This window comes from Dryobates pubescens, chromosome Z (genome assembly GCF_014839835.1).
Source record: "Dryobates pubescens isolate bDryPub1 chromosome Z, bDryPub1.pri, whole genome shotgun sequence".
In the NCBI taxonomy this organism is placed as follows: domain Eukaryota; kingdom Metazoa; phylum Chordata; class Aves; order Piciformes; family Picidae; genus Dryobates; species Dryobates pubescens.
This window is the reverse complement of record NC_071657.1, coordinates 131,121,571-131,145,920: the sequence shown is the minus strand read 5'-3', so window position 1 is coordinate 131,145,920 and position 24,350 is coordinate 131,121,571. Positions and strand designations below refer to the sequence as shown.

Sequence of the window (24,350 nt, the reverse complement as noted above, 5' to 3'; positions counted from 1 at the left end):
TTTTAGGAGCTGAGTGATTTTAAATACTACTATGTTTAAATCACTCTCTAAGACAAAACACATAGGTTGGTGCCTCAAGGGTCATAGCCATCTTTCACTAGCTTGGCTTCAACTCACACATGAGCAAACTCACTCAAGGAGATTTGCACATGATCTTGGCAAAGCTTAAACCATGTCCTGTAGTAAACTGTATTTCCAGTTTCTGGCATATTATCAATTTCATGAAGCTTTCTTTTCACTAAAATAGGAAACATCTACACACAAAACCAACCAACCAACCAAAAGTAGCTTCAGAAAGTAGCTTCAAAATTATTTACTTGAAAATATTTATTTTGTGTTTTCCCAGAATTTGCTTAAAAAGTGCAGCATATTTATTAACTGCCTTGCATGCTGCTGCCATGCAAGAAGCTGATAACTGCACCTGAAGTTTGGTGTTTGGGAGCAGATTTGGGAGTGTAGATAAGATACCCTAAAGTCAGTAGCCGTTTTCCCATTTATTTTTATTATGGCCAAGCCCTCACTGGCTGCTGTTTGAATAAAAACATGTTAATAGTGATAACATTAAAACTATTCATTTTCCCAGACAGGCTAACAAACAATCTATAGATATAAATTGGTTTAACACTTTTGAGTCCTGCTCTTTTAGGCTGTCTATAAATTTGACATGCTCATCTATTCTACAGCTCACTAATTAAAAGCAATCTTCAACACTGGGGGGGGGGAAATAAAATCATTACTCACTTTCAAGGCATCCCCTTCATTGCCCTCCATTACTTCCAGAATAAGGGCAGCTAGTATGTTAAATCCTTGACAATAGCCAACAGATTTATTCCACCTGGCATAAGCCAGCAAAACACGCTTTAGTACCACTCGATCTTGCTCTGCCTCTTGACCACAGTAAGAACTGCAACCAGTTCGGTGGAGGTCCTTTAAAGAGGTGGGGGAAAAAAGATAAGAACATACAGGAAAGATGTGCATTTTTAGACTCCTAGAATTGTTTCAGTTGGAAAAAACCTCTAAGATTATCAAGTCCAACTTTCAACCTAAGACAACCATGGCCACTAAACCATGTCCCAAAGTGCCATGCCCACAAATTTCTTGGATACCTCCAAGGATGGCGACTCCACCACCTCCTACTTAGAATCAGAATTGTCAGGGTTGGAAGGGACTTCAAGAATCATTTAGTTTTCACCCCCGCCCCTGCCATGGGGAGGGATACCTCACACTAGATCAGGTCACCCAGAGCCACATCCAGCCTGGCCTTAAAAACTTCCAGGGATGAGACTCCTACAACTTTCCCGGGCAACCTGTTCCAGTGTCTCACCACTTCCATGGTGGAGAACTTCTTCCTAACACCCAATCTGAATCTACCCACTCCTAGTTTTGCTCCATTCCCCCTAGTCCTGTCACTACCTGACATCCTAAAAAGTCCCTCACCAGCTTTCTTGTAGGTCCCCTTAAGATACTGGAAGGCCACAATAAGGTCTCCTCAGAGCTTGCTGTGGAACTCTGTGCTGGGAAAAGCAGCTGGGAAATAAAGGAGTATTTCTGTTCTGGTACTACAGGTAACTGGGAAGTACAGGGATAGTTTTGCCCTGGTGCTACAGACTGCTGGGAAGTACAGGGTAGTTCTGCCTTCCCCTCTGCCTCAGTCTCTGCCCCTAGTTTTCCTCCTGTTTATTTTCCAGCATGATGCAGTTAGGACTTATTTAATTCCCCAACTGTTTTGTTCTCCTTTTAATCTTTTAATTTCCTTTACATCTCTCTTTATCTCCCTGTTCCCTCTGAGCTATTGCACTGCTGAACTTTAATAAAGCAATGCTGAATTGCAGTCTAGACAGTTACATTCAGATTAGGAATACCCAGTCAAAATTCATGCTAGCAAGTGATAGGTTGCTTAACCCCAAAACTGAGATCATCTTTAGTACCCCTAAAAGCAGACATCTGAACTCTGGTTCTACCCAATCTCCTGCATAATGGAATGGGTTGGACTGGTACATCTTTCTTTTCCTTCCCCCCTTCAGCTCTTCTGCCTGTCCCAGTTTTCCTTGCACTCCCCACCCTATCAATACATATTCCCACAGCCAATGACAATGTTTCTTTTGCAATCTGTAAACCTTTCGCTTACTGAAATAGGTTCAGCAAGCCCTTAATTAAACAAGTGACCTAATACACACTCATATGAAGTTGTCAGAAAATACATTAACAGTCATCTAGGTTTCAAAGAGGTGAGATAAAACAGCTGCTTAACTCAACAAAAAAGAGCAACTGCTTTTGTCAAAGTCTAAAATAACTACTAGACAACTAAGTTTTCAAACCATAAAACCCCCAGAAAGAGTGTCCCTTGAGATTTAAAGAATGTGCAAGTGAAAGGCAAAACATGTACTACAATGTCCAGCTGGACGTGATGGTCTTAAAAAGTCTCTTCCAACCAAAACAATTCTATGATTCTATGTTTTACATTTCATAAGCAGTATCTATAAGCTTAAATTACCAATTGTAATAGTCAGGAACAAAAAGTATTTTGCTCCTCACACTCCAAGGTGACTGTAGAACACAATCGCTCCTAAATAAATTCCTTCTGAATAAGTAAACAGACTAAAGTCACCACAACAATAGAAATCTATCAAGCTCTTCCCTAAAACCCCCTACTGCTTTAAATACTCAATGTTAGTTAATTGAGAAATATACACAGACAAAGGTGTTTTGCTTCTGTAAAATGCTCAATTGCTATATTATAAAACAAGCATTTGCATTTAGTTATAGAGAAGAGTAAAAAGCAATAATAATGTTCCTCTGCCTTCATTAAACTCCAGTATTTACTTTAAAATAAAGAAGTACAAACTGAGAAGGAGACAAAAAAACAAGAATCACAATAACAATTTTTTTCCAGCTAACATTAACCAGACCAGTGCAGAAAGATCAAAGAAGCTGAGAAAATTTATTTCAGTGGGTCAGCAAAACTTAAGATGTTTTTCTTTTTGGCTAAAGCATTTGCAGAGAACAAAACAAATCTGATTTCCATTTGAAAAAATAAATCAATAAAAATAAATCAACTTTTCATTAAAAAAAATAAAGTAACAAATTAGCTGGCTACCTTTACAATCTGGATTCCCATGGAGTCATCATCAGGATTACTTCTTTCATTGAATGTGAAACGCATGGTTTTATCCCAGTCAATGGCTATACTGTGTAAGTACTGATCAGCTAGGGTCAGCCAAACCTAGAAATACACAAAGCAAGTCAACAAAATTAATTATTACTCAGATAAAATATTAACACTCCCAATGATCAGAGGGCTGGAGCACCTCTCCTATGAGGACAGACTGAAGGAGTTGGGGCTGTTCAGTCTGGAGAAGAGAAGGCTCTGAGGTGACCTAATTGTGGCCTTCCAGTATCTGAAGGGGGCCTACAAGAAGGCTGGGGAGGGACTTCTCAGGATCTCAGGTAGTGATAGGACTAGGGGGAATGGAATGAAGCTGGAGGTGGGGAGATTCAGGCTGGACGTGAAGAGGAAGTTCCTCACCATGAGAGTGGCGTAGCCCTGGAATGAGTTGTCCAGGGAGGTGGTTGAGGCCCCGTCCCTGGAGGTGTTTAAGACCAGGCTGGACGAGGCTCTGGCCAGCCTGATCTAGTGTGGGGTGTCCCTGCCCATGGCAGGGGGGTTGGAACTGGATGATCCTTGTGGTCCCTTCCAACCCTGACTGATACTATGAATGTACATAGTATTAGATGAACCTCCTCAGCTTTACCTGCATGTCATCTGCTGTTAAGACTTGAAAGATGCAATAGAGGACTATAGCTAAAACAACTTTTGTACAATTGAAGTAATACCTTGCTCTCAAAAACAGAAAGGAAGGAAACAGCATTAAGTGTCCAGATTGGTGAACTGCTTACAGAGATGTAAGTCCATTGTCCATTGCAGTGAATCCACAGGGCCCTTCAAGATGGAAGTACTCTCTCCCGCATGGTGCCTCCTTGTCAGTTTTGGCTGCCTAACCTCATAACCAACAAAGAGTTTTATAAAAGGTAACACTGCTGCAGGCTTTCCTAAAACTCATGGATTCATCTCCTGGAGGCCCCACAAAATAAGTCTAGTGGTGCTTCTCTTTACCAGAGATCTCTTTTGATAACCTTGCAGAAGAAATAGCTTCTAGTATCAACCATTTTGTGAGCCCCTAGTGTTCGATATTTTGTCCAGTTCTGTTTGATATCTTTATTAATGATTTGGATGAAGGCATCATCCAAATCATTCTGTGATCAAGGGGACCATCAGCAAGTTGGCAGACAACACCAAATTGAGCAGGAGTGTTGATCTGCTCAAGGGTAGGAAGTCTCTGCAGAGATATTTGGACAGCTTAAATCAATGGGCTGAGGTCAACAGAATGAGGTTTAACAAGAGCAAGTGCTGGGTCCTGCACGTTGCTCACAACAACCCAAAGCAATGCTACAGGCTTGGGGGAGAGTGGCTGTAAAGCAGCCTGGTGGAAAAGGATCTGCGGGTGCTGCTGGAGAATGACCAGCTGAACATGAGCCAGTAGTGTGCCCAAGTGACCAAGAAGGCCAATGGCATCCTGGTCCGTAACCAAACCAGTGCGTCCAGCAGGAGTAGGGAAGTGATGGTGCCCCTGTACTCAGCCTTGGTGAGGCCACAGCTTGAGTGCTGTGTTCAGTTCTGGGTGCCAGAGCATAGGAAAGACACTGAAGTCCTGGAATGTGTTCAGAGAAGAACAACAAGGCTGGTAAGGGGTTTGGAGGGCATGGCATACAAGGAGGGGCTGAGGAAGCTGGGGTTGTTCAGGCTGGAGAAGGCTAAGGGGAGATCTTACTGCTCTCTAGAAGTACCTGAAAGCAAGCTGCAGTGAGGCTGGTGTTGGTCTCCTCTCCCAAGTAACTAGCAGTAGAATGATAGGAAATGGGTTTAGGTTGTGCCAGGAGAGGTTTAAATTGGACATCAGAAAAAAACTTCTTTATTGAGAGAGGGGTGAGGGATTGGAACAGGGTGCCCAAGGAGGTGGTGGAGTCACCATCCCCAGAGGCGTTAAAGAAGCATCTGGATGTGGTGCTTCAGGATATGGTTTAGTGGTCATGGTAACTGGATTATAGCTGGACTTGATCTTAAAGGTCTTTTCCAGCCTGAATGATTCTATGATCTGAAAGTATCACTTGGATCTTACAAGAAGGCTCTTTGCTACAGGGGAGCTGTGAAAACAAACATGTTGATTATTTTTAAAGCCTAATAATTACCAGAAGAGGTTAGTGCACTGTGTATCTAAGACAAAGGCTGGACCTCTTTTAAACATTTACAAAGTTCCTGAACCACAAAAGATCTGTGACAGATCCCAGAAAGACAACAGGGAACAATAAAGGATGTTTCTCTACAGGAAACTGAAAGAAATCATGCCAGCAAACTGGATGAGCTTTATGTCACCCGTTAACTCACTCATGTGAGAAAAGCAATTCAGACACTTCCCACAGATTCAAACACTTAAATAGTTGTATGATGAGGGAATTTATAGACAGCTTCCAGAATCACATGTTTTCTGCATTTAAATGTCCCTGACCACACTTTTGCAATGCCACCCATGCGAAGGAATGCCACTGTTCTGCCTCCCAGCAGCCTTCAGCACTGCTGAAATGCTGCTGCTGTTTGACTGGATTCTTTATCTCTGCCAGCCCCAGAAAACAAATGCCACATGTCACAGCAATAATGTAGACGTCAGTCTGCTCCTTCAGCTGCTAGCAAAGGAGGCAATCAGCATGCTGCTAACACAAAATGTTTCCATTATTTTAGTATCAATCTTAATATTACTGAAAAAAACAGGGAATGGCAGTGAGGCCCCACCTGGAATACTGCATCCAGTTCTGGGCTCCCAGGTTCAAGAGGGACAGGGATCTGCTTGAGAGAGTCCAACAGAAGGCTACAAGGATGATTAAGGGACCAGAGCACTGCCTTGTGACAAGAGGCTGAGAAACCTGGGGCTTTTTAGTCTGGAGAGGAGAAGACTGAGAGAGGATCAAATAAATGTATATAAATAGATGAGGGCTGGGTGTCAGGAAGGAAGGGACAGCCTCTGCTCATTTGTGCCCTGTGACAGGACAAGGGGCAGTGGATGGAAATTACAGCACAGGAAGTTCCACCTCCACATGATGAAGAACTTCTTTGCTGTAAAAGGTCACAGAGCACTGGAACAGGCTGCCCAGAGAGGTTGTGGAGTCTCCTTCTCTGGAGACATTCAAGACCTGTCTGGAACTGTTCCTGTGTGACATGCACTAGATTCTATGATCCTGCTCTGGCAGAGGCGTTGGACTCAAATACCTCCAGAGGTCCTTTCCAACCCTTAACATCCTGTGATCCTGTGACATCCCTTCTCTTAATGCTTCTTCTTTGGTTAGCATCCTGTGGTCATGTATGATTAAACAAAGAGATGAGCACAATGGAAACATGGAAATTGGAGTTGTATGAAGTGGCAGTGTAGCCTCAGCAAGTCTGCTGATGGCCCATAACTGGAAGGACTGGATAAAGCCAAGGGCACTTTGACAGTATGGAGAAATGGCCTGACAAGAATCTCATGAAGTTCAGCAATGAGAAATGCAAAGTCCTGCACCTGGGGATTAAAAACCCCAGGCACCCATATGTGCTGGAGGCCACCCAGTTGGAAAGCAGCTTTGCAGAGTGGGAACTGGGGATCCTGATGGACACCAAATTGATAAAGAGGCAGTAACATGTCCTTGTGGCAAAGAAGGCAAACAGCCTCCTGCATTGAATCAGTCAGAGCATTGCCAGGCAGTCAAGAGAAGTGATCCTTCCCCTCTGCTCAGCTGTGCTGAAACACATCTGGAGTGCTGGGTCCAGTCCTTGGCTTTCCAGTACAAGAGAGACAGTTACTGGAGAGCCCAACAAGAGGGCACTAAAAGGATTAAGGGACTGCAGCTTTTCTCCTTTAAGGAAAGGCAGGGAGAGCTGGGACCATTCATCCTGGAGAAGACTCATGGAAGTTCTTACCAATTTATATAAATACCTGAGTGGAGGCTACAAAGAGGATGAAACCAGGCTCTTCTCAGAGGTGCTTCATGTAAGGACAAGAGACAATACACACAAACTAAAACACAGGAGGTTCTGCCCAACCATCAGGAAACACTTTTTTTATTGTGAGGGTGACACTACACTGACACATTGCCCAGAAATGTTGTGGAGCCTCCTTCACTGGAGATACTCAAAATCCATCTTGGCGACCAGCAGTAGGTGCCCTTACTTGGACTAGGTGTTTGTTCCAATCTCAGCCATTCTGTGATTCTATAACCTCATGTTATCACAGAAAATTGTCTGACAGACTTCATGGAGCATGGGAAAAGAACATTTCAGGAAAGAAAAAGGGCTCATAAACAGATACAATGATGGAGTTGCAGATTTAAAATACAGCCACAGTGGACTGAGGAAAAAAATGCCACTTTAAGCCTTTGTTTCCTTCTCTTCAGTTGTAAAGAACAATTCAGTTTGGAAAGACAGCAAAAAGGAAACAGGAAAAGGAAATTAATCTGATGCATCAAAAATATATGGAGCTGCATGTAGTTTACAAAGCTGCAAAAATAAACCTGCATTTTTGAAGCTGAGATTGTGTGACTCAGTTTTATGGAACAAATGAATAGACATGCCCTTTTTTAGGCTAGAGAACTTCAAATGTTGTTGAAGAAAGCAATAAACTAAGTTTAGCAAAATCCCCCTGGACCCTTTCCTACAGCACTAACTCACTGCAATCTCCCATTCATGGCACACTCTACCATTCTACATCACTCCCAGCTCTGAACTTCTGTAATTTAGACAATCTGCCTTTAACCCATCAAACGTTTCTGGAAGCATTCTTGTCAGCACTAGCATCTGTCAACTTCATCTTCATAAATATGACAACCTACACTGAAGATCCTTTCAGCTGTGGGGGACACGGGTGGGAGCAGCTTCACCAATGCAGCTCCTTGAGACTGACAGCATGAAGCAATAATGTCTGCACCAAAGCAAGTTACCAAAGCCTCAAGAAGAAAGAGCCCAACTACTGAAAATACCATCTTTACCTGTTCTTAGTCTCTCCAGCTGACCTTTGAGGTTATAACTAAAGAATTTAAACTGGGAAAAATCTCCACTACAACTCCAACTTAAAACATCCAAATGTTTGTTTAAAACCCACTGATAACATTAACATCATTCTCCTCTGCTGAGAAACCCACAGACAGCATGTCCCACAAAGCATACTGTCTATGTTTAAGGAGCAAGACAGAGCTCTCTTTAACCTTTCTCAAAGTAATTAAAGAAAAATGCTCCAGACCAGATTGGAAAGATGGAAGTGCTCTTTTCTCCCCCCATGCCTCCTTACATCAGGCCCAACCAGACCAGAACTGCACAGACAAAATTAGCCAAACTGCTGAAGGCTGCAGATAGTCCCCAAATCCTCCCCCATACTAGAGATAAAAGCTCACCCATTCCCAGGAGCAGAGAGAAGGGAGAAAAGAGAAAGAGCTGGCTGTACAACCAACTTACAGATACCAGAATTATGGGATAGGATAGCAGTTTACACTTTCTGGTCCATCCCTAGAGCTTTCTGGTCCTCCTGGAGGTCCTCAACTTTGTGGTTCTTAAAGGCACCCCACCTCAAACCATAACACACACAGATCTACCTACCTTTCTCCGCCATTCCTTTGGTATGCCTGTTGGCAATCTGGCCACTGCTTTGAGTGCATCATGCCACTGAAAGTAAAAAGCATCCAAAAAAATACACAAAATCCACCATTAGTTTAATGTGACAGCATAGTAACATTTACAACATCGCAGACACCCACACTCATTTCATTTTACTGCCCACATCTCAGAGTTTAACTGCTTTATCCACTCACGGAGAAAATATAGATGATTTATTTAATGATATAACAAAAAACCCCTCAACCAATATTCTAGGACACATAGACCTATGAGGCATTTGAGTAAATAATGCAAGCCTACTGCATTTTCCAAACATTAATAGAACAGCTCCTGATGAAACTGTAAATAACATGCTGACATTATGATGACAGATGCACTTTTGAACTAGAGAGCAAATACTTTGCTTGAAGAGAATCCAGTCCTTCATTAACTCAAGAGTAAAACAAAAAACCCAAAAGAATCAAATTACCTGCTGAAAACCATTTTGACCTAAAGATGGTTCAAGAGTGAATTTCAATTTTGTATCAACCCCTAGAAACAAAAAAAAAAAAAGAGAGAGAGAAAAAATTAAAAGTAATAATAAATAAATAATCACAGTGATTACTTTCACTTATTTCAGAAGGAAAAGCACACAAACCCACATCAAATAAGAACAGAAGATTTCAGCTACATGTTTCAGCAAATATATTTCAACCTGTTTCTGTAAATCCTTGTCTTTACTGTGGATTTAAGGCACATGTTAAGAAGCATGTGGACAAAACGTTAACACACAGTAATACTCTCTTCAATAAGGCAGTTTGGCACAACTCATTTCACTGAAAATTATGTAGCTCATTACTGTACAAACTATATTTGTGCACTGCAAGTTATTTTATGTATCCATGGAGAGGGGAAATATAGAGATAGAGATATATATACAGAGACAGTTTCTTTTCTTCTGTTTCAACTTCTTGACATTAAATTTCTCCACATTAACTTCTAAGTTTGGGTTGCTAAAATTGTTTTCTTGCTCAGAATATCAGATTTTTTTACTCATTCCTCAGACCATGAAGCACATTTGGTCAGTATTCTCACTTAAGCTTAGACTTTATTAATTGCTATAAAGCACTTGGACTTCATTAATTGCTAGCAAGTTATAAAATACTTAAAATGCTGGGACCTCAGCTTCGGGCCCGCACTGGATCCCAGCTGTGGCACTGGAGCGTGCTGGTAGAGGAAGAACACATTTGGAAGGCGGCACCACCACTCCTCGGTGCCTCAGATGCCGCTGTCCAGAGCTCAGGTGCTGAACACACCGTCGCCTCGCATCCCCTCCCTCCAGTTTTGTGACAAAGAACACAGCCTTTCTTTCCTTTTCTTCCACAATTTAATACAACGGATTGCTCCATATTTTACATTATGCTACATGCAGCTTCTTATCTTTCTAGAATATCAAGACAAACATTTTTAATAGATACAGATATGTGGAGGTGTTTAGGAGGAGACTTGAGAGGGTGTTTGGTCGCATGGTTTAGTTGATTAGGTGGATGATAGCTTGGACACGATGATCTTGAAGGTCTCTTCAAACCTGGTTTATTCTATTCTATTCTATTCTATTCCATTCTATTTAAAATACAGATTTCAATCCTGCAAGATTTTAAGTATATAAACCAGTAATTCTCAGAGCTTTGGAGGACTAAGCCAGAGCATCTGACCAAAATCCCCAACTGTAGTGGCATTTGCTAGTTATAGAATGTAAAATGCCTTTCAGCCTTTGTATACTGAAGTGGTGATAAGTAATTTAAAAGCCTTGCTGCCTGATAAATATATATTTAAAAGACAAAGCCTTCTCCTTCGAGGCTCCCCCTCTTCTGGTGTGGGGTGAAGGAAGAGAAAGAAAGAAAAGTCACAAAAATCCCAGTATTGTTTAGTATTTTGGCACTTTAGAATTGCATCACTGACCCGGGGCGGGGTGGTGCTTTCATTTCCCTGCTTTGGATTTAATAGACATGCTTGTCAGGTCTACTAAAATAAATAAATAAGCAAGCTTCAAATGAGAATATAAATATCTTGAGAAACATTAAAGGATTAGCAGCTATTCCTAGAAGTAACTCTTTATTAGTATTCTTCCACATCACTCCAAGACACTAAGCAGATAAATCTCTTCATAATAATTCAAAACAACGTAACAATGTTGGAAGCCTACTAAGAGGAAATTGTATCGTGTTTGCTGTAAATGCTAAAAGTTGGTTTCATTCCCAAGCAATCTAGTGGCAAATACTGGAAAACCCTAACAGCCCTAATATACACAAAAAGATATCTTGACCAAGAATGCCTTTTGTTAAGGCAACAGATGTTGTTCAGCCTGGAGAAAAGAAGGCTCCAGGGAGATGTAATACTGGAGAGAAATGGTTTACAAAGGCCTGTAATGATAGGATGAGGGGCAATGGCTTCAAACCAGAGAAGAGTAGATTTAGATGGGATATTAGGAACAGGTTCTTTACTATGAGGGTGGTGGAACACTGGAACAGGTTGTCCAGGGAGGTGGTTTGTGCCCCATCCCTGGAGATATTCAAAGTGAGGCTCGACAGGGCTCTGGGCAACCTGATCTAGTTGAGGATGTCCCTGCTGACTGCAGAACGGGTTATACTAGCTGACCTTTGGAGGTCCCTTCCAACCCAGACCATTCTATGATTCTATGTGTTCTAACACAGCCTTGTAGTGAAGAAGCAATAACCTTCCAAAACAATAATGTACACATTTCCAACTTGGCAGACCATTATAAATCACTTAATGGTTTTCTAAGATTTAAAAATCCCAGTAACAACTTCTGTGTCTTATCAGCTTCCTAAGAAAGACGCAAGCAGAGACAGCTGAGTCTGCAAAGGATCAAGCACAAAGGTAACATAACCTCAAAGTAAGGCAAGATGTGTCCATCATTTGACATGAACATCATGACCAGGGTGCTCACACAGGGACCCAGATAGCTAGACAGTTGTCTTTCTTGATTAAGTGAGACTGAAATGAGACCCTTAAGCCTCCATCTACAAAAGTTTATTATATCATGGCAGACAAGTCAGGTGTAAAAATTACTAGAAATGAGAATAAATACCATGTGGTAACATAAGACTTTAATGCAGTGAGGAAAATCTCAGTCATGCATTGCACTATAACCTCTTATAGAAGTCATGGACTCTCTGTCCCCTTCACCTAGACATATTTCAAAAAATCAAATAATGTGATGACTTTGTGACAGGGAAGGGGAAGAGCCAGGGGGAGCAAGCCAAAAACCATATACAAATGGTTCCTCATTCCTATTCATCTTAAAGAATTTACATTTCCTCAAACAATAACACCAGAACCTTCTTCAATAAAATACAGCAAATACAGCAAGTAAGCAAGTCTAAGGAAAAGCTGTAACGTAAACTGTACAGAGCAAGCAGGAAAGGCTATACTCACCCAGAAATTCTCTGGGCACCTGCAGGAAAGCAACTGGCAATCTGGGAGCAGCATGTCATTGCATGTTACTGATTTCTAGCATGAGAACCATTTTGCTATGTGCAGTTTCTGCATTCCTCACTGAATTTGTCCTTGTACTTTAGAGTTTCAAGGAACTAATGCCTATCCCTAGTTCAACCTCTCACTTCCCAACCCTTGCTACCTCCATCGTTACCCTCTTCCTAACAAATCTCCCACCTTTTTCTTTTTCCCCCACTCAGTCCTGTCATTTTTATCCTGTTCACATTTGCCTGGGTCATCACCAGCCTTTCCCCAGGGCCTTCTTCCACATCCAGTCTTTTCTCCCTTATGCTTGCATCATCTGCTACAGCTTACCAACAATTTCCTTCAATTCTGCGTTCAGTTGCCTTCTCCCCACAAACTAACTTAGATTCCCCAATACTTTCACCCTCCCTCAGTACCTCACACTCATACACCTCTTTGACAGACCATCTGCACACATTTTCCAGCAGATTTTCCTCTTTCATCAGTCCTCCATCTCTGGGCTGCATTCCCCTCCATTACGTAAACACTTGCTATTTGCAGCAAGGACCCTTGGGCCCTTATGGGAACTTTTCCTCCCAGCTCCTCTGCACGGACAGCCTGGCAGAAATGAATCATATATACAGTGATAGTTTCTGCAAGTGCTGACAGTAAAACTCAGCCCTTTTTACATCAAGCCAGCTAGGCTACAGTGTCATTTGACATATGAAGCATCACCTTCAGTTCATACACTTTCTGCTGATGCTTCATACATACCAACTTGTGTAAGCAGGAATACATTTGGATCACATGTGAATTATCAGTGCCACAAATGCAAGCACACATGAAGGTATATATGTTTGGCACCGACCAAGTTGCTGAAGGGTGGGGGAATGCCAAACTAAGGCCTGTTCAATGCCCTTGCAGCCAGGTCACCAGAAACTACTGCAAAAAAGCTGGGTTTTTTTAAATATATATATATATATAATCATAGAATCAATAAGGTTGGAAAAGACCTCAAGGATCATCAAGTCCAACCTGTCACCCAAGACCTCATGACTACCAAACCATGGCACCAAGTGCCACATCCAATCCCCTCTTGAACACCTCCAAGGACAGTGGCTCAACCATCTCCATGGGCAGCCCAATCCCACAAAACCAAGTCTCATTAGCTTTTGCATGTAAAACACATGACTCCTGACAACAAAAGGGCTCTAAGAGGGAAGATCATAGTTCTGGGATTCACAAACCCTAGCAAGTCTTATACTGCATGATCAAAATGCAGCACAGGACCACCTAAAGAGCCACAAGAGGAGAGAAAGATGTTGTGGTCAGTCTAGTACCTGGGTGAAAGAATCAAATTCCCACTCCTCAGCAACATTAAACAAAAGGATGGGGCAAAGCCTGGGATTTTTTTCCAGAAATACTAAACCAGAAAAAGCATAGGAGGATGATCTGTTCTGATGCACATATGTGAGCCATAAATCCATAGCTTCAAACTTGCAAAGCACATCACTGCAGGTTCTTGGCTGTACTTAAAAGCTGCTGTTGAAACCTCTCCCTTGGAAAGCCAGTAAATATTTTAACGAAAACAAAAGAGGAAAAACACCCAAAGCAGCTTTGTTGCAGTGAGAGTCCAAACTTGGGGGGGGGAATAGCAGCAATACAAACTGCCACCTTACTGTTGCTTATTGTTTCAGGAAGATTCTTAGCCTTGCCTTGTAATTTATCTCTAAATGTAGGCTTTAATCTGCAAAATGAGAAGAGTAACATTTTGAGTAACTCTGCATGAAATCACTTTTGTCAGGAACCAGGGCTCATTTGGACCTATCAAAGCACATCTAATAGCCACGGTCTGCAGAAACTTCTCAATACAAACAGACACTAACAAAAATCTGAAGGACACTAAGAAACCCCAAAGGAAACTTCATTCAGATTATTTTTTTAAGGGTTCATTAGGTGCCCCATCTTGGTCACCCTATGGAAGTGTGCATCCCAAATGATGTTATTTTATTTACTTACATATGAACAGTATGGAAACCTCAACCCAGGGGGATTTCCTAGCTCTAAGACATGGCATTTGTGGTTATGCCTCCGGTTACCTCTCCTGGTCTTTGTGGGAGTGTAAGTAAAAGAATGGAGTTATCCAGATTAACATTACCTGGGATATTAGAAAACTACTGTAGACACAGGGGTCTGGGACAATTATGAGTCAGGATGTCTCCTTGATAACAGCAACCTCATAAGCTTATACCAGAATATAACTGAGATCTTAGAATAGAATCCAAAGCCCATCGCAAACACAGAAGCAGTGAGCATTAGGAGCCTGATGCACACACAGCTTGTACAATGGGAGACTGAATCTCATTAATTTCTATGCATCCCTCAATATCTGAGTAGAACTCAGGCTTACATGGTGTGTAAATGCCTAGGATGAAAGAAAGGATCAGCATTTTACCTGCAAGTAGCAGTTCTAACACTGTAAACTGAATTTAAATTTCCAAACCCCCAAATTATCCAAAAATCTAATTCGTGCAACTAGAATCTAGTATTCAGTAATGACCACCCATCAGTGCTTCTGCTGAGAGCTCACCTTCCTGGAGCAAATACACGTTGTTGGCTCACCATATGGTCCCTAAAATGTATTTGTACAGAAGCACGATCCAGAAAAACAGCCGCAGACCCGAAGCCTTGCCTCCCCCATAGGGATGGCAATGATTGCGAATTTAGACAACACCCTACCGCAGACAAAGGCTGGGCGGGAGGAGGGGTCTCCGACAAGCCAAGAGTTACCAGGTTCAGCGGGAAAGGTCTGCTAAGGCTAAGAGGTGACCGCTGTGGCCCGGCGGCTCTGCCATGCGGGCGTGACAGGCTGAGACGGGCGAAAAGCAGCGGCGGCGGGGCGGAGAAGGGAGAGGAGGAGGATAGCAGGGACCGGGCACAGCCAAACGGCACAAAAGCGCTGAGAGGCGGAGACACCGGGCGCGGGGAGCGGGTCAAGGAGACGGCCGAGCTAAAAACCAGAGCCGAGAGCGGCCGGGTGGGGAGTGGAGGAGGTACTCCCGGGAGAAGTCCCCTGCCTCCCCGCAGGGCCCGCGTATAGTTCAGCTCCTGGGGCCGCGCCTGGTGTCTCCGCCCGTTCCCCCAGCCCAGTCCGATTCCGCAGGCCCCGCTTCTCGCCGCTCCGCCCGAGGCCTGCTGAACCCGGGCAGGACGCCCGCCGCCCCAGCCCCCGAGCTCCGTAGACCCTCCGCACCTCAGGCCGCGACCGCGGTGCCTGACGCAGGCCAGGCCCTGTCGCGGCTCTCTGTGCCGTAGCGGCGGCCACCGAGACTCGGCCATATGCCTCGGGCCGGTGCTAGCTGCCACCGCCCCGGGGCGCAGCCCACCCCCTGTCCCCCGCGCCTACCCGCGGCCCTCATCGCCCTCCGGCCGCGTCTGCCGAGCCGAGCCGCTCCTGCACGGACACGGCAGCCCGGGCCCCGGCCGCTCCCCTCTTCCCCGCTAAGCCGCTTACGGGATTGCAGCCGCCGGCTCGCAGCCCGGCCGAGAGGGAGCGAGTTACCTGGCTCCAAGGTGCAGAGAAGGCGCGGCGCCGTCCGGGAGATGCAGCTGCGCTTCTTGAGGACGTTGCTGAGGATGGTGCCCACGCCGCCGCCCGAGCTCTGCCGCTTCAGACATCGTCCCCCGCGCCGCAGCGAGCCCGTCAGCCTGTCCTGCCGCATCGCAACCCCGGCCCGCCGCCCCGCCGGGCGCTCGCTGCCACCCCTACCCGAAAGCTCGCCCTAGGGCGGTGGGGCGGGGGACATTGCCGGAGTGCCCGGCCGGGCTGAGCCGCAGCTGCTCTCCTGGCTAGCCGGGAGATCTCTGCAGTGCAGAGACAGCAAAGTCGAAGTGCGGGAGAGAAGAGGGAGGGCAAGGAGAGGAGAAAGACAAGAGAGAAAGGAAAGGGGAAAAAAAAAAAAAAAAAAAAAGGAAAAAAAAAAACCGGGAGGGGGGAAAGAAAAGAGGGGGAGGGAAAAAAAAAAGAGCGTTGCTCCCGCCCACAATACTAGCATCACTGCCTGAATAAACCAGCAGCCTCTCCTCCTCCAGCACCACCTGGGTTGCACCAGGCAAAGCGGAGCAGCAGCTCCGGTTAGAAATCAAGGGAGTCCAGGCGGCAGTGGTTGAGTTCAGCGGTGGCGAAGGACTCCTGGACAGCTACACAGCCCCCAGGCTGCAGGCACATCGCCCAACACCTGCAACACTGACGCGCCCCACTTGATGCCTGTTAAAGCGGGCAATACCAACATTTCTGCTGAAAATGAAATGATCTAAACAGCCAAAGAGACTTCTCACGTGGGATTCTGGCCCACAGCTGGACATGTATAGATAATCATGCTGTCCTGGGACGGAGTGCCACAAGCACTACCAGACCACGGCGCAAGGGGGGAGCGATGGATGTAACAGGATCTCAATGCCAGGGTGGGCTATGATCACATCGCACGGCCGGGGCTTCTCAGAGACAGCCTCAGCAGCATCAGAGAAAGCACGCTGCATAGTTGCTGTGTTTGTGACTCCAGCACAGACCTTGAACATCCCCGGCTAAAATTACAGTCTTTTCTATGAATCCAAATGTAACTGCACTTATTCCTAATGATGTGCCATGCACTAACTAGTTAAAAGAAGCCGTTCAACAGCATTTTATTAGATGCATTTTCCAGTACTATTTGACCTAACAACATCTTAAAAGGGTTCTAACTAGTGGTTTGATTGACAAAAAGTTAAAGTATTTGAAGTAATGATTGCTTTTACAATCTAAACCACTTTGTGTTTCTGTGGAAGGAGAGCAGATTTATCCCACCACATTAGGTGGGCTCAAAGACCACGCTACCAGAAGCTACCTGACATCTGTAGCTTTGAAACAACAATTTGCTCCTTTATGAAAATGATGCTTTTCTCGGTCACATTACAAAGATAAGAGAAAAGTGTCAACAGATAACCAGAAAATCCAATTATATAAAAGATTCATAACATGAAGCAAGCCTCTTTTTTAAAGATCAGGTTTAGCTATCTTTAGAACTTTCTGTTAAGTGTTCAGAGACGCGTGATTTTTGATCATGCCTCTTTAAATATCTGGCTTGGTTTTGGAGAAAAGCCACTACACTGGAGCTGCTAGCTTGCACTCTGAATAGATAATTAAGTCTGTGTGTCGGTGGTTCTTTTTTTAACAAAGGTGACACTTCCCTGCTGATGTAGATGATGCAAATCACTTTATTTCAGTGCCAGCTGGAGATGATGATTTAGTGGTTAAAGCATCAAATTTGAAATGAACTAATCTCCCTAGGTGTACTGATTGTACCAATGGGACTGTAAGAGAAACATTTAAATACAGGAATAACCATGTAATCTCTCTAGTATTATTCTCCTTTTCCTTGGGCACCATACACAAATAGCACCACAATGTTCTTGGATCATTTCAAGCCTGGCTAACCCAACACCACATGCTGTTGCCCAGGGTCTCAAGACAGTAACAGCTAAAGTGTCGGGAACCACTTATTATCTATACAGTAAGAATCAGTCATCCCACTAAATCACTCATCCCACTATACTGAATATAATTATAAGTTACCTTCAATTTACAAAGAAATTACAAATCAGCTCTAAGAGAGACATCAATATTTAATTGATGAGGATAAGCAGCCCTCAGAGTGAGAATTCAGTGTCCTCACTACTGCTATTTCTACTTGTCATCTTGTCACTCTGTAAGAAAACTAGAAACAATCAAGACACCCATGCCGTGACTTGGGACACAGCTACTTCCAAGGACCATCATGCCATTAAGGAGCTTTCCCTCATGCCAGCCAATTAATGCAACATTTCTCTTAAGACAAAAATGCAAAAAAGAACTTCAGGAGAAAATAAATGAAGCCATGCTAATGGGTTTGATGAGTCACTGGATCATTAGCACAAATAGATTTTAGAAGAATGGATAAGCCTTCTATTGAGCATACCTATACATATCTTAAGGGCAAGAGCCTAGCTTCTAGAAAAGTGGATGGCACTGGGTTTTGACCACTGATCAAGAAAAGCCTCTAATTTGCCTGTGGCAGAACATATTCTGAACCACTCCCTGGACTTGCAGACATCTAAGCATGACATCCTGTGTCAGCAGCTTGTATAAATTTACCGTATTCACCACTGTTAAGCAGTAAATAGTCTTCAACAAGGGGGAAATTTCAGACATATCACCACAGTTCCAAGTTGGTGACAAAACAAACATGAACTCCAGCATGTCCCCAGTGATCATGAATGGTCTGGGCCATCACACAGGATCCCAGGATGTTAGGAGTTGGAAGGGACCTCAGGAGGTCTTTGAGTCCAGCCCCCCTGCCAGAGCAGGACCGTATCATCTAGCACAGGTCACACATCATCCAGATGGGTCTTGAAAGCCTCCAGAGAAGGAGCATATGGGTGAATGAGCACAAACAGATGGGGCAGTGATAAGAACAGCAGCAGACCAATCTTACCTTTAAAGAAAAGGACACATTTGCCTACGTGGAACTTTACACAAACCCAGGATTACCTAGAGTGAATGTACTCAAAAGACTAAAAATGTTAAGACATCTTCATCTGGGCTGCCATAGTTCATGAGCTCCACATCTTCCCCTTTATTTCACAGAGAAGAGTACAGACCTCCTGTAATTCTGATTTACATCACAACATTCCAGTAAAATGGTGAAAGACTGGGGAGAAAGCTTGTTGGCTGTGCTTCTGGACACCTGTGTTATCAAAAGCACTTAAAGCAAAGCATAGCCATGAAAAAAATGTATGAGAATACTGTAATATGGTTAATCTCAAAGCATTTTAGAATTCATGTTCAGGAAGCATCGAAAGAAAGAAAGAAAGAAAGGAAGGAAGGAAGGAAGGAAGAAAGAAAGAAAGAGAAAGAAAGAAAGAAAGAAAGAAAGAAAGAAAGAAAGAAAGAAAGAAAGAAAGAAAGAAAGAAAGAAAGAAAGAAAGAAAGAAAGAAAGAGAAAGAAAGAAGAAAGAAAGAGAAAGAAAGAGAGAAAGAGAGAAAGAAAGAAAAAGAAAGAAAGAAAGAAAGAAAGAAAGAAAGAAAGAAAGAAAGAAAGAAAGAAAGAAAGAAAGAAAGAAAGAAAGAAAGAAAGAAAGAAAGAAAGAAAGAAAGAAAGAAAGAAAGAAAGAGAAAGAAAGAAAGAAAAGAAAGAAGGAAGGGAGGAAGGATAAAGCCGTTTGAGAGTCTCTCAGGAGGCAGCAAAACTATTTTAAACCCATCTACCCCATTAAACCATCTTCACCACTGGAGCACGAAATTCTTGTCCTATCCAGTTCTATATGTCTATTACTAAATATCCCCTCTGCCAAAATCAGCACCACTTCTTCTGCTTGGTTCTAAAAGTACGACCCACCCAGAGTTCCACACACCTCCAACCTCTGACAGCTTGAAAAGAGGCCTCTGGCTCACTGGGTCTTTGACATTGAGGGGGTGGGCAGGTGCTATATTGCTGCTACAGTGTGTGTCCTTGAGCCTGGAAGGTGGCAGAGTCCAGCACTCCTCCCACCTCAGTCTGCAAGTACAGCATCACCTCTCCTATTGCAAGTACTGCTCTACAGGCTCTGTAACTGACTTGCTACCTCAGTCACTGCAGGTGAGCAGATGCACTGCTCTACCAGCCAGCTTTAATGAGAGTGTGAACCACCAAGCACAGAGCCTGTAGCACTACCTCCCATATCCACAGTTTCACGAGAATATGAGGAGGGAGTCTATGGGAAGAGTGGACGAAGAAGAAACATGATTTTGGACTAAATCTGGTTCTGCCACCAAGCTGTTCTCCACTCTTAGACAAGAAATCCAGGGTTGACTTTTCTGGACAAGGGATGGTCCCAGAACCAATACCAAAATCAGTTTTCCTACTGTATTTGTGCCTAAAGAAGTTTCATTTTACACACTTCCAATAGTCTTATCAACACAGCGTGAATATTTTAAACTTTTCCATTGCATTAGTCATCATTTGTATCTCTTTGTACATAAATGTCACAACAGAGGTTGGGACTTCACTGTGTCCCGTATCAGGTATCACAGACAAAAAGGACAGAGCCAATCCTTGCCTACCAAGCTATTCAGTGGAAATACAAACTACACAATGGATAGGAAATAATATGTATGATTTTCAGAAATAGAGAGCCAACACTTAAATGATTAGTCTTGGGAATTGTGCAGCAGATCTGAGAAAAGAATCCAAACAAGCTCAATTCTAGCCCAATGCTTCCTCTCCCTTTAGACTTCAGGCACCCAGCCTTCTTATTTCCCCCTTCAAAAGCTGACAACACAGTAAGTACTGTTTCAGAGAGTCTTCTACTGAAGGAAGCCCTAAAACATCCCACTTGTTCTCGTAGGCTTTAAGACAAAGGATCTGGGGAGTTCTCCTACTAGAGTGCTTTCTGGCCACAGAGTTTTGTTTATAGCTAAGATGTCTGAAAGAAAATATTGTCTGCACCTCATTTAGCCATATCTTTTGAAGACTGATCTAGAGAACATCACTAATAGAGCACTGCTCAGTGTAGTCTATATCTTTCAATAGGTAATTAATTTAGAAGACTATTACCCTTTTAAGAAGCTCACAAGTGTATATACTCTACATGATCCTTCAGCTTATCACAATTAAAACCAAGACAGAACTTCAGGCTCAAGATTCCTCATTACAATCTTTAGGGGTTTCTTTTTTTTTCCTTTTCATTCTCCCTCTTCCCTCCCATACACAATACCCACTCCAGCCTTCTGCATTACATGTGTACAAAAGACTAGGACAGGACTGATGAGAAAAGAGAAAAGTCCCATCAACAGAGCCAGGTCTCCTTGACCCCACCACCACCTGTTTTTTGATTTATCTTTTGGGAGTGACAGACAGTTACACCTAGTAAGTGGATTTACAAGTTGAATGATGAGTTTTCCCATCTAGGGAGGCATCACCTTCATAGGCAGTGAAGGGAAGGCAGGGAAGGTTGTTTTTAGAGTGGCACAAGATGCTTATGCAATCAGCTTATGTAGTTGAGAATGAGAGCCTTCAAAAGCATCACAGGTTGCTAAAACAGAAGTACAGACATGCCTGTAACCCCCTTGGAACTTGCCTATAACCTCTGTCCATTTGTACATACAGAGCTATTTCCATGAGTGAGGGAGGTGTTGAAAGACAGGGCTAAGGCCAGCAACAGCAGAACTGCTTGTACTTGTCTCCCAGACCTGTGTTCCATGCAGTAAAGCACAAAGTCCATTTTCCTGACTTCTTTAGGAAACCACTCAGCAGTAAGCTATGTGCTTTTCTTAAACCTGTCTCTTCAACACAATCACACTGAAAGCTGGGAACATGTTAATATTCAAATGCTATAAGCCACAAATCCTTAACTCTATGTCACCAACTCTGATAATCACACCATTAAAAAGCAAGTGTGGTGCAGAATCTGGAGTTTCTAGGTCAAACTGGTTTTGAGGATAGAAGAATTAAATTTGCTGATAACTTAGCAACCCTGAGCACACAAGTGACAGCGACCAGTGCCAATGGGCTGGCTACAAAGCGTGGCCTCTTTCATTTCAGGCCCATCACTGGGAATTAACTGTTCCCAGAGCTTAACAGGAGAGAATTCAAAGAACTCCTGAAAAGTAGAAACTGACTCATGCTTCTTTATTTTAAACACCATGCACGACAGATCAGTGGCACCTCAACTATTTCAGAAGAAAATAACTGCTCTGACGTTACAAAACAGATGCGAAGTGGAAACTTTTATCTTAACATAAGGTTCAATGTCTGCATTGAAAGGACAAGGCCAAGACTTGGAACTACCCATGTGGGAAACAAAAAGGGGCTTAAATATAATATTCCTTGATCACAAGACTGAAGTAAGTTAGTTCCCATTATTATGCTAGTAATGGAGGACCACAAATTTTCACAACTGAGAATGAATAGAATAGAATAGAATAGAGCAGGTTGGAAGAGACCTTCAAGATCATCGTGTCCAACCTATCATCCAACACCACCTAATCAACTGAACCATGCAATCAAGCATCCTGTCAAGCCTCGTCCTGAACACCCCCAGCAATGGCAACCCTACCACCTCCTCAGGCAGCCCATTCCAATGGGCAATCACTCTCTCTGTGTAAAACTTCTTCCTAACCTCCAGCCTAAACCTCCCCTGGTGCAGCCTGAGACTGTGTCCTCTTGTTCTGGTGCTGGTTGCCTGGGAGAAGAGACCAACCTCTGCCTGTCTACAGCCTCCCTTAAGGTAGTTGCCTGATATTCTATTAATCACAGTCCAAACCCCTGCCAGAACAGGATCATCTATACCAGATCACAAAGGAACACATCCAGGTAGGTCTTGAATGCCTCCAGAGAGGGAGACTCCACAACCCGCCTGGGCAGCCTGTTCCAGTGTTCTGTCACCCTCACAGGGAAAATATTCTTCCTCATGTTTATATGGAACTTCCTATGCCTCAGTTTACACCCATTGCCCCTGTCCTGTCATTGGGCATCACTGAGCAGAGCCTGACTCCATCCTCTTGACAGTCACCCTTTACATATTTACAAACATGAATGAGGTCACCCCTTAGTCTCCTCCTCTCCAAGCTAAAGAGCTTCAGCTCCCTCAGTGTCTCCTCATAAGGAAGATGTTCCACTATTTGTATTCCCTGCACTGCCCATAAATTCTAATTCTGGGCTGCATCATTGTTGTAGTATATGCTGTACAAGCACAGCAAAAAAACAAGCTACCTGCTTTGAAAGAAAGAAAGAAAGAAGATTAAACAAAACACATTAGCATATGCAGGAACACAGGGAGACAGTGAAGTGATAGTGGGAAGCACAGTGGACAGCAGTGTTAATGTATGAGCCACTACTGCATGTGTGTAGGCTTCATGGCAAAGATGAGTATCAAGGAACACACAGGAAGGAATAAGGTCAATAAGAGGGCTGAGGCATTAGGTTCTAATCAACAACTCAAGTTCAACATGGCTACAGATATACAAGGAAATACCAACATGGAGGGAAACGGAGAAGGTGCTTGTTTTAATTTAAGTGTGGGATGGAAGTAGGAGGCATGAGCTAACCTTGAATAACAAGTAAGAAATGACAGGGCTGTGACAACAGAAAAGAGTAGGTTGTGAAGAGTAGGTTATATTGAAGCAATGAGAGCAAGACATTGACCATAAAGGAAGCATGGGCCCCTAGCACTCATGTGAACACCTCTGTACAAACACTGAAATGCAGGTGTGTTAACCACAAGCTGAAGTGCACCGCTACACTTAATTCTTTGTACGTATATCTATGTTGTCTTCCAAAGGACAAAAATCTACCCAGCAATTGCCTCATGTTGTGAAGCTGAGAGGGGACAAATACAGCAAAAGCATGCAGGCTTTTTTTATTCTTTTTTTTAATTTGGTTTGATTGTATAAAAAAATTTTGATGTTATAATCGCCCTTTGAGGAGCACAGTCATCTGGGTTGTCCTGATGAAGAAAACCAAAGAAACAGAGGGGGTCAGGGAGTCAATTTATTTTACTTATTGCTTTCATCTGCCAAATACACCAGTAAAGCAGATAGTCACAACTCATGAACAAGGTAAGAGACATGTCATGCAAGGACTGCAAAAGTAACAATATATTTTAACTGCTGTAATAACCAAGTACATAAAGTCTAGAGTTAACAACTGGAATAAAAGCCATAGCAATGCTTAAATGCTCAATAAAATACATAGAGAGGACCTTTCAAATGAAATACAAAGTAATGCAATGACATCTCGGAGAGCAAATGCTCCAAGGTGACCTAATTGTGGCCTTCCGGTATCTGAAGGGGGCCTACAAAAAAGCTGGGGAGGGACCTCTCAGGATATCCGGCAGTGATAGGACTAGGGGGGGGGAATGGAATGAAGCTGGAGGTGGGGAGATTCAGGCTGGACGTGAGGAGGAAGTTCTTCACTGTGAGAGTGGTGAAGCCCTGGAATGGGTTGTCCAGGGGGGTGGTTGGGGTGCCGTCCCTGGAGGTGTTTAAGACCAGGCTGGATGAGGCTCTGACCAGCCTGATCTAGTGTGGGGTGTCCCTGCCCATGGCAGGGGGGTTGGAACTAGATGATCCTTGTGGTCCCTTCCAACTCTGACTGATACTATCATACTATGATACTAATTTTTTGGGTCACAGAAATTTACA

At 43.5% G+C, this 24,350-nt stretch overlaps 1 protein-coding gene across 5 annotated transcripts in view; it reads right to left on the bottom strand.

The window, feature by feature from the left end:
- Window positions 1–24,350, bottom strand: part of TBC1D30 (TBC1 domain family member 30) — a 66,873-nt gene that overhangs the window by 24,264 nt on the left and 18,259 nt on the right. For 3 of the 5 annotated variants that reach the window (XM_054179044.1, XM_054179043.1, XM_054179042.1), the window contains exons 3-6: window positions 9,162–9,223; window positions 8,675–8,740; window positions 3,098–3,223; window positions 742–927 (exon numbers count right to left, since the gene is read on the bottom strand). In XM_054179044.1, the coding sequence (XP_054035019.1) occupies window positions 742–927; window positions 3,098–3,223; window positions 8,675–8,740; window positions 9,162–9,223 (440 nt within the window). Of the gene's footprint in view, window positions 1–741; window positions 928–3,097; window positions 3,224–8,674; window positions 8,741–9,161; window positions 9,224–15,560; window positions 15,637–15,716; window positions 16,110–24,350 lie in introns of those variants that run through there. The other 2 variants (XM_054179040.1, XM_054179041.1) reach the window with 2 other exon arrangements.